Source organism: Pollachius pollachius (assembly GCF_949987615.1).
Source record: "Pollachius pollachius genome assembly, chromosome: 14".
Classification (NCBI taxonomy): Eukaryota; Metazoa; Chordata; class Actinopteri; order Gadiformes; family Gadidae; genus Pollachius; species Pollachius pollachius.
The window spans coordinates 14279191-14289949 of record NC_136947.1 but is presented as its reverse complement, the minus strand read 5'-3'; the positions used below and the strand labels follow the sequence as shown (position 1 = coordinate 14289949).

Here is a 10759-nt window from a genome sequence, read left to right as displayed (position 1 = left end):
TGGAGCCAAGGTGTTCAACAACCACATGCTTAAGCTCCTGATAAAGTAGCACACAAGAATGGACAACACCTTCTTATTTGAGTTTGATGTGCTCTCATCTAAATTAATTGAGAATGGTGTTGATCTGATGCGCTCATACGTCCTCTAGGAGAAGGTGTGCCCCAGGCCCTGGACCATCTTGTATGAGGCAGCAGTCCGGGACAGCTTCATGCCCGTCAAAGCTGGTTTATCCCGAGCCAGTGTCTGGGCAAGCTCAACAATGACAGGAGCTACAGATAGGGGGAGGGAATGTTCTGCAATGGTTCCAAGAACCAGTGCCTGAAAAAAAAAAAATTGTTAGTATTTTATATGATACCACTTGCAAAGCACATTCTTTATTAAAAAAATGATTTCCTTGTCTGCTTATCTAGGCTTAATGTAATGATCTATGACAACAACTAGCACATACTGGCTAACCAACACTCACTTCTGCATTTGCTACCCTTTCAAAGAGTGGTACTGGCACCTTCACTCTTTCCCTCATCTGCTCAGGGCCTGGCATTGAGGAGCTCTGCTGTGATGGGCCGGGCATTGATGAGCTCTGTTGTGATGGGCCAGGCATTGATGGTCCCTGCTGTGACTGGCCCTGAGTTGTTGACACTAATATGCTACGTGTGGTCATAATACCCACCACCTTTTGGGTATGTTTTTCTGTTTTACAGTATGCCAAAAGGGCATGGGAGCCCTTGGTAGAATAATTTATCTCTTTGCAGCAGAGGCTGCATCGGGCATGGCCTGGTTTGTCAATTTTTTTGAAAAATTGAGAAAGTGGAAACACATATTCTACTCCCTTCACATTGCTCTTAGAGTCTAGCTTCAGCCAGGACCAGGACCATTTGCACCTTACTCCTGCCTCTAGTTGAGCCACAGTAATGGCATCCTCCTCCTCAAAATCTCTCTGAAAACAAACTGAAGTGGGAGAGTGGTGAATTTGCTAGCTAGGCTTTCATACTTAGAACAACTAAAACGTGCTTTACATTGCAATAAACAGGCATATTATAAAACAGTTAAGGTATAAAAAGGCATTTTAAATATTGGCTAGCTAACTACGTTGGCAAGCCAAAAGAAAAAAAACTAACTTGACAAGGTAACCTGCATTATTACTTATTGTATTGTATATAATATACAGATTGCTTACCGTAAAACGAGAGCAGCTTCCTTAAGTTTTGTAACGTTGTCTCGCTGGACAGCCGGCATGAAGGACCGTTGTGAACAATTTTTTCTATATTTTTGCTAACGGGACGTAACGGTGCGTTTCAACGCGTAATTCCGCCTCGTCATCATTAAACAAAAGTCATTATGAAACGCAAAAAACAAATAATGATCAAATAAAATACATATTAATATGTATCTACTGATCTGTGCTTTAAATGTCATTTTTATATGATTACAATGATCCCAAACATTTTAATAATCAAAATCGCTGAATTTGACCATGTCCTGTTCATACAGAGAGGAGACTCGCGAGATGAGGCAGCGACAATCCCTCACACACTGGGTTGAGCGCATGCCTTTTGCTTTCTCATTGTTTGTCATCCCTGAAATATTCGTATTTTATTTTACAATTTATATTTGTATTTTATTATGTCGTTTGTATCCATAGAATAGGTAGTGTATTTCACGTATGTGTTGAAGCTATTTAGACATAAAACCACAGTGAAAAAGCATGGAAGGCATACCTAACCTCTGCCTCACTGAAGGGGCCTGGTGAGAGCCTGGAAAATGGACTTCCCTTCCAGTGAAGGTATAAATAATGGGAGACCAATGCCAGGGCTAAAAGGTTTGCTTCAAACGACGGAACATAAAATAACTCGATCGACTCCTCACATTGAAAGACAAACTGCTTTGAAAATATTTGGAACCTCAAGAATAGATTTGACTCTGGACGAACGGAATAAATATTAGCAAGGGGAGGGAGGGGGCTTCTCACTCCTCATTCGCTAACATTACATCGATATCAGAGTAAGCCTTTGCTCCGTTGATTTTCCATTATTTATTTTAGGTTTTTTTTTTTAATGTGAAGGTATGGTAGGTACATTTAACGTTGTTTTCTCGCTTAGATTTTTCAAAGGTTCCTGAGAAATAGACACTGTACTATCCGATAACACCGTTATTGTAACCAGCAAAAATGGTTGTGATTTGCAATGCGTATGTCAGCGAACTGTCTGACATTAGCACGTTAGCCTACGTTAGAAAGCCTGACGTTTTTGAAGCGTACCAACGTCACTCCTGTCTAGTACGGCATCAAGGCAGCTACAGACCCGAAGATGACATGATTACACGGGTTGGCCAAACGAACAAGCTTGGAATAAATATTTATGACAGCTTGCGTTCGCCGATTACTTGGACGCCCCCCCCCCCCCGAAATATTTTTATTGCAGATCTCCATGAATCACACAAATGACCTTTTTTGGAACAAAAACGGCGAATTTCGCCGAAAGGTGACAAGTTTGCATCCCTGAAAGCACATTAATAGAAAGTTAAGTGGAAGGGAAAAGTGTGGAAGAAAAAGGTGCACAACCAGCAGGGATGACCGCAGAATGGAGAGGATTGTCAGGAAAAAGGCCATTCAAAAGTGTGGGGGAGCTTCACAAGGAGTGGACTGAGGCTGGAGTTACTACATCAAGAGCCTCCACACACAGACGGATCCTGGACATGGGCTTCAAATGTCATATTCCTCTTGTCAACAAACAACATCAGAAGTGTCATACCTGGGCTAAAGAAAAAAATAACTGGTCGGTTGCTCAGTAGTCCAATGCCCTCTTTTCTGATGAGAGCAAATTTTGCATCTCATTTCGAAACCAAGGTCCCAGAGTCTGGCGGAAGAATGGAGAGGCACACAATCCAAGATGCTTGAAGTCAAGTGTGAACGCAGCCGTCCACCAGGACATTTTAGAGCACTTCATGCTTCCTTCAGCATACAAGCTTTATGGAGATGCTGACTTCATTTTCCAGCAGGACTTGGCCCCTACCCACACTGCCAAAATTACCAAAACCTGGTTCAATGACCATGGGATTTAATGTTCGTGATTGGCGAGCCAACTCACCTGAACCCCATAGAGAATCTATGGGGCTTTGCCAAGAGAAGATGAGACTGAACAATGCAGAAGAGCTGAAGGCCGCTATTGAAGCATCCTGGTCTTCCATAAGACCTCAGCTGGGCCACAGGCTGATAGCATCCATGCCACGCCGAATTGAGGTAGTAATTCACGCAAAAGGGGCCCAAACCAAGTACTCAGTACACGTGCATGATTATACTTTTCAAAGGGCCAACATCTCTGTATTTAAAATCCTTTATTGATTTCATGTAATATCCTAATTTGGGGCTTTCATAAGCCATATTCATCAAAATTACAACAAATAAAATGCTTGAAATATCTCACTTTCCATGTAATAAGTCTATATAATATATTAGTTTCACCTTTTAAGTTGAATTACTGAAATCAATGAACTTTTGCCCGATATTCATATATTTTCGAGTTTCACCTGTATACATCAGTCAAAGCCTCTAAAGTTAATTAGGGAAAACGCTTAATCTACTCTTGTTCATTTCGTAACAGGGTTTTTGTAGGCTGATGCAATCACACAGAGCCACCAGCAGGTGGGGCCAACAGATTAAGAGCTCAATGGTGACACTTACCATTTGTAGCTCTGTCAAACATGAAGATGTCGAAGTCCCAGCTGTCCACCTTGTCAAGCATGCACTGAAAGAAAGCAGCGGGAGTGAAGCATGAGCAGCCTTGGTAAAACTGCACTGACAATATAACACACACACACACACACACACACACACACACACACACACACACACACACACACACACACACCTTGACCTGGCAGTTGTACACCTGGTCGAGGAGGTGCTGGGGGCCCGGGGCCCGCTGGAGGAGGTGGCGGTTCTTGAGACCCCTCTGGAAGCTGAGCCGTCTGCGGTGGCTCTTGAGGCCCCTGGCACCTGGCCGTACGGGACCCTGGTGACCTGGGCATGCAACACCAACACGTGAGGCTGGGGCTACCTGGCTGCTAACCATCAGCTAACCCTACCGTATTCTTTACCATTTTACACATTGCCATTAACTATTATAATTCAGCAGATACTTTTGCCTAAAGCGACCGACGGTGAATACAGGTACTGAGAAGCCGGTAGGGGTTATCAATCTTACTCTAATATGCATCCACAAATTGTGGACATTTGGAATGGCCTGCTCTACAAACACTTTAAGGCCCGGACACACCAAACCAACGTCCCACCTCGCCTGTGCCTTGGCCAAAAGATGCACTTTAACACAACGCAAAGACTACAGCCAACGAACTGTACATTCTGCGCCTGCGGGAGGGGAAACAACTCTCCCTACCAGTCCACCAGTCTGTATTTGTCGTTCCAAAAGGGAAACCTAGGACTGCAGTTATATACAAACATGAAACAAAGCAGCGTTTGCCTACCATTTCCCACCACTCTCGCTCAGACTGTTTCATAATTTGGCCACATCTAAATCGAGAACATGTGAAAATGGTGAACAATAAAGATGAGATTAAGTGGAAGAATGAGACGATCATTTTGTGCCTGCCACCTTGACAAAGTCATTTGCTGCTTTGCCAACTTCCATTTCTCTTTCCGTGCATCGATTCACTTAAGCTGAACAGCCAATCCAAGTGCCCACGGTACGCGACACACCGCAGATACTGAACGACGGCCCGACATTGTCCGTTGGTCAGCCAGGTGTGTCAGGGGCTTTGGTTCAAGTCAACGCACCAATTAAAAGTAGAACTAGAATTAAGTTTGATACCTGGCAACCGCATATTAATGCTGAATGCAACAGACAGAATACACACAGGGAGGTTATAATTCATGTTTGAGTGCATTGGACTCGAAGACAGAAGGGGTTATTTGTTTGTGTTAATAACAGTTGTGCTTGTTAGCTGCTAGCTATTGCATTAAGTTCTGTAGCTAGGCTGTTATTTAGGCAATGTTTGTCCAGTGGTTGCGTTTTATATGGCCGAGTAGACCATGTCAATATTATGTGAAATAAATAATTTAAAGCATTAATCAAAGAGTTCTCTCACCACTGGCACTCCCATCCTTGGCCAACCGGCAAATAGACGAAAACCACAAAGTACCATCGGGGTAACCATTCACATTGGGGTAACCATCGCATGTCTACTCACAGTGGAAACTCTGATAGTCGACCTTGACGTGGGAGTGAGGGGCCCCATGCACCGGCTCCGACGGCCCCAGTCCCCGTTGTTTCACATCTCCTGGAAGGGGGAGAGTGGGATGGGTGAGAGAGGGGTGGATAGCGAGAGTGCCTATGTACTTTATAAAAAAAAAATACTTTTCATAGTACTTTATTTCTTTCTTTCTTTTTTTCACTTTTGGCAATGTAAATGTTTATCTTCAATGCCAATAAAGTGGTCTTCAACGTAATTATTTACTATATCAGTGTAAGTGTGCAGATGAGTGTGGTGTTGGACAATTGTGGTCAAATGAAGATAGCCCTTTCCTTTATGGGCTAGCCTATGTAAAAAATCCAAACACAGGAAGGAACAAACACCAGGTGCTTGTGTGTGCTTCCTCTGCGACCGCGGCGGAGGTGAGAGTGGGTGGAGCGCCACCTACCGAGCAGGTGGAGGTAGAGAACCGCCTGATCAGCGCTGTTGTAGGACACCCCTCCTCGCCTCTGCAACAAACATCAGGTCATTACTGCTAAACCAACCGTCTTCGAACACGGCCTGAGAAACACAACAGCCCTAGCCCTAGGTCCCATCGGTTGTTTAAAGAAGTCGGCCGAGCAAACACTATAATGTGATGCAACTAGATGCACGTGACTTACAAGCAGGTAGAGGTGAGGCTATCTTGCTCAAGGATGCTTCAATGTAGACTGAGGACATTTGGGTTTGAGTGTGTGTGTGTGCACGCATTTGTTTAGAAAAGAGAGAACACAATTTGAAGTGTGTCAGACAGACATGGCTGCAACCCCTGCTGTGGTGGCCAACCCAAGAGGCCACAGCCAACAGCTCCCCCGGTGGCAAGCTAGAGGTATTGTCATGACAGACACACTACTGCAATACTTACTGTAATGCAGTACTGCTTTAGGGCTGGGCGATATGGACCAAAACTCATATCGATATTTTTTGTTCAAATGGCGATATACGATATTATAACGATATTTTGAATAAAACGGGTAAAGTGTGTAGTTTTAACTCCACGCCACAAGTATTCACCATCAACCATTTATTTAGGTTTAGTTTTTTTTTGCTCAACGAAGCACAGCTGTGGTTTAACAATAGATATGTAAGGGATAATGTATAGAACGCCGGTCATTATTGGGAAAATAAGCCCAGACAGGGCGAACAGGACACCGACGTGCAGAGGAGTTGTCTTGCTTCGCCCTGAAGGGGCTTATTTTCGATAACGACCGGCGACGTTCTATACATTTTCCCGCTTATTACACGGCTACTTGCCTAAACGAAAAATAACTTCATGGTGTGTCTTTTTACAATTAATTTGTAACCAGCATTCGTAGTGTTGATCAGCAGAGAAATAGTCCGCCAAAGTTGTGACGTCGCTTAGAAACCAAAGACGCCGGGGCTGACAAGTTACCGGACTACTTGCGGAGTGATACCAAAGACGTCATTAGCGGCAAAAAATCCTTGTTTTCCTTGACAGCGGTCAATTATACTAAGCAACGGTGAATTATCAAATATAAATTTAACGCCGGAAGTTGTGAAGGGCCCATGCAAGTGAACGGAGCGTTCCACGGCATTGAGAAGAGCCGTGTAATAAAAAACAGTAGTGTTGCCTGTTTGAAACATACGGAAACCGCACAGGGGAGACGTTCCCTCCAAGGCCGGTGCTATCGGGGGCAACACCCTTCACTTTGACTGGCAGTGGTTCTGCTTATAGGTCGGAATATGGTCGGAATGAAGCGGCCACCGATTCTTGACAGGCTGGGTACTATATTCTTACACACAACCGGACTTGTTCATTACTTCACTAAACTGACACGCACGCTACCGCTCGCTCTCCTCGCTCGTACACTGACTCGCTGTCGTAACACATGTACACTGCCAGTGATATGCGTGCGATACTTTCTCGTGCTGACGAGAAACATTAAAAACATTTTTTTTACCCCATGTCCCTTTACGGGTTCCGTACTCTCTACCACCACGTGTTTATTCAAAGTTAGTTGTGATGCGTAACGTGGGTGGGAGAACACTGCGTACATGTAAGGGGCGGGATTGAGCAGCTGAACATGGCTTGTAGGCTCAGAGAGCAGCGGTCGGCCTTATAAAATAGCGCTCACAAGGCAACATCAAAATAATATATAATATACCGGTATGGCGATATTGTCTCAACCTCATATCTCTTTCAAAAATATACTGGTATAAATTTTACTACCGGTATATCGCCCAGCCCTATACAGCTTACTGTATTACTCTACTGCTGCATAGCAAAAATAGGGAACAAGGCAATAAAAAAACAGTTAAACAGAAAAAACAAACCGTTTTACTACAAGACCAGTTTATAACTATTTAATAAAATAACCAGGTCAATCATAAAAATAAAATTATAAAAAAAGAAAACCTTTCAATTACGTTCAAATAAATGTGATTTTAATGACACAAACACGGGGCGCTTCAGGACAAGAGGCCAGCAGGACTAACAGTCATGATGGTGCTATCATGGAATACCGCTGCAGGCTGACCCATATCCCCCCCTCTGGGTGGTCACACACGGGGCCTCCACATGCTCTGTGTATGTCTGTCTTGTCTGTCTGTGTGTGTGTCCTCAACAACACAAATAATCCATCTCCAGTTATTAAATTCATGTCTGAATCATCAGATAAATAAAAATGTGTTTGAGGAGGAGAGAGGGACGGACGGTGAGATACAGCACAGAACGCAGTAAGCGCTTTCTCGCTCTCCTTTACTGCAGTGGTGGTCCGTAATGTGATCTGTGGGCGTACAGTATGTAGTTCTGTAAACCGGTCGATCATAGTGCTGGGAAGTCTATGCGGCGTTCGGTCCACTCCGAAGTTGTGTCCATTTAATTTGTGCGGAGCAGTGGTGGTATTGAGGGGTAAACATCCTTGCACAGGTTTCTAAGGATTTACTGTATTCGCAGCAGTTCTGTGTTACATCAGTTAGCAGCCCAGTCATCATTGGTTCAGTCAACACCAGGGCAAGGCGTGTTGGGCACCTGATCATCCCTTGTGTTCCCTGAGCCATGGCTGTTTGATTGAAAGGCTTGTGACAGGACAGACAGACAGTGTTCAGCTAGCAACTGGTTCGACGATAATGTTTGGTGTATCAGTGTTTTGATGCTAGTGTTTGGGATTTTAAATTACTGTCAAATGCCCCCCAAGCAAGACTTAATCCTGTACGTTTTATCATAAATGGGCAACCAAGTGTCGACGACAATAGAAGGATGCTTTTCTAGCATTTCACAAAGAAAACTGGTTAAAGGATTTGGACAGTTTTCCGGGATGCCAGGTTAATATTGAAGTTTTCTATGTCAAGATGTGTTCCACTCACCCACTCTCATGGTCTACTCCTGTACCATAATTTGGCAGTTGGTGAACCGTCTGCAATAGAAAGTGCCTAGCCAGGGCAGCTCTTATGCGCTTACTTGTGTTTGACAAAACAAAGGCAACTATGGGAGCTGCTAATCACTTGTTTGGATAGAATGGATGCCCAATTTTGAAACACTTGTACAGCTCGAGAAAGGACGAGTTGCACTCAAATCATGGCTTATTTACATCTCATCTCATAGACCTTGTCAACAATCAATGTGGGGTCTTAGTCAACCATCGAGATCCTTTAAGATCGGGCCCATCTAGCTTCCACAGTACACTATCTATTGACCAAACTCCAGAGCCTCTCCACTCATTCAAATACCATGCAAAACATGTTTTCATGCAAATGAGTGGCTCTTCTGGTTTATCTGAACAGCCAGGAGGTGGTTGCCGATCTGTGTATTGTTTTTCTAGTTTTAGTTCCCCAACAGAGTTCCTTCCTCTTAACAGGGTCTTTAAAAGCTTTTCATCCGCCAGATCCTAGTACTAAGGGTTTTGGGAAGAAAGACTCTCAAGGATGTCCAATAGCATGTTTGTGGTCGGTAGTCTTTTATCTGTTGCTTGAGTCCATGGTTCTGCAAAACTGATCTTTCTCTTTCAGTCAGTGACATATGTGGTGAACTTCATAAAGGGAACCGGATGTGTTGTACTTATAAACTTGTAATAAAGGGCTTTACTGTGATAAAGGGTTAAGCTGAACTCACTAGCAAGACCCAGAGTGAACACACACCCAATGGAAGTAGCCCAGATATTACAGCGATGTTGCCAGAGGTCCTTATATGTTAAACGAGGCACTTCTCTGTGTATACAGCGAGTGTGCTTTGTGTATACAGTATACACAGTACGACCCCCGGGGACGAACACCGGAAGTCGGTCCTCGTTACAACAACAATTTGCATGTGTGAAGGCAGAGTTCAGAGTCGTAATATGAACATATCATAGTAGGACCCTAAAACCAAAACATTCACAATTTCGTTGTCACCTCATCATCATCTACGAACGTCTTGACTATTAGAGGTGTGTGTGTGTGTGTGTGTGTGTGTGTGTGTGTGTGTGTGTGTGTGTGTGTGTGTGTGTGTGTGTGAGAGAGAGAGAGAGACTCACCTTGCAAAGCTGCCTCGGAGAAGGACCTCCAAACAGAGCAGAGCTAGTGCCGAGGCTGATGGCTCCTCTGCGCCTTAGCACATGCTGGGGAACCGGCCTGTCTAGAGGCAACACCGGCAGCTGGGAACATACTTCCATTGAACAGTCAACGCCGGGTTAAAATCCGATCGAGATGTAACCGATGCACCATGAACTCAGGCAGAAGTTTTCGCAGAGAAAGCGCAGGATTTCGAGCTCGTTCAAGGCGATATTGACACGTATATTTCTTCGTTCATTTTGTGTCTCCCACGGGCCATAGCTTTTACATATTTGGTCCAAAATGTGTGGCTATTATCTTTTAAGATTTCGATAGCATCACAGAGGGAACTCGACCAATTGCTTCCTCATATTGCAGATAGCCGTTAAACATATAGGCCTGACGTTACCTCTGCTGCAGAAACAGTCGTGACTTTAATAATCACAATGAAATACGGTTGCAATATAATTCAAAATATTCCTAAACGAATCGGATTTTGGAATTGTAGAAGCCAAAGAGAAGAGCATGGACCCAGTCCGTTGACATCTCATCGCTCGGATGAACAGCGGCGAAGCCTGGAACAGAAAAACGTCGCAGTTGTAAAATGATTTTCCATTGAGCTTGAACGCACGGTATTAGTTGAACCATTCACCGAAGAAAACAAGGTCGAACTACGATCATAGCGTTCATAACTCAGTCCCTTCCTTATCTCCCACCGACTGTTAGCTGTCTTCCCCAAACATTTCAACGATGGCGCGATGACGGACCTCTCACTCCTTCAAACTCCAATCATTTTAGACCAAACCGTAAAAGGTTTCCTATGATTGGTTAAATAAGGGTTGTACATTTAAAACGCTTACACCTATTGGACGAGGGCTTCACTGAGCATCTTCTCCAATGCGTTTTCATGTTTTTTTATTCCCAATATTCATCAATTAGCCTATAAGTAAACCAAACTCCATACGGTTTTTACAGATTTCGGCCCCAATGGCGGAAACAGATGAAAATAATAATAATAATAGTA

The 10759-nt window shown here is 43.9% G+C and overlaps 1 protein-coding gene across 1 annotated transcript in view; it reads right to left on the bottom strand.

Annotated features, from left to right (window-relative positions):
- LOC307086456 (high affinity 3',5'-cyclic-AMP phosphodiesterase 7A-like) overlaps positions 1-10466 on the bottom strand; it is a 19904-nt gene extending 9438 nt beyond the window's left edge. The window contains exons 1-5 of the mRNA XM_079751676.1: positions 9720-10466; positions 5657-5717; positions 5206-5295; positions 3867-4018; positions 3680-3743 (exon numbers count right to left, since the gene is read on the bottom strand). Coding sequence (XP_079607802.1) covers positions 3680-3743; positions 3867-4018; positions 5206-5295; positions 5657-5717; positions 9720-9857 — 505 coding nt within the window. The 5' untranslated portion in view covers positions 9858-10466. The remainder of the gene's footprint in view (positions 1-3679; positions 3744-3866; positions 4019-5205; positions 5296-5656; positions 5718-9719) is intronic.
- Positions 10467-10759: the final 293 nt, after the last annotated feature.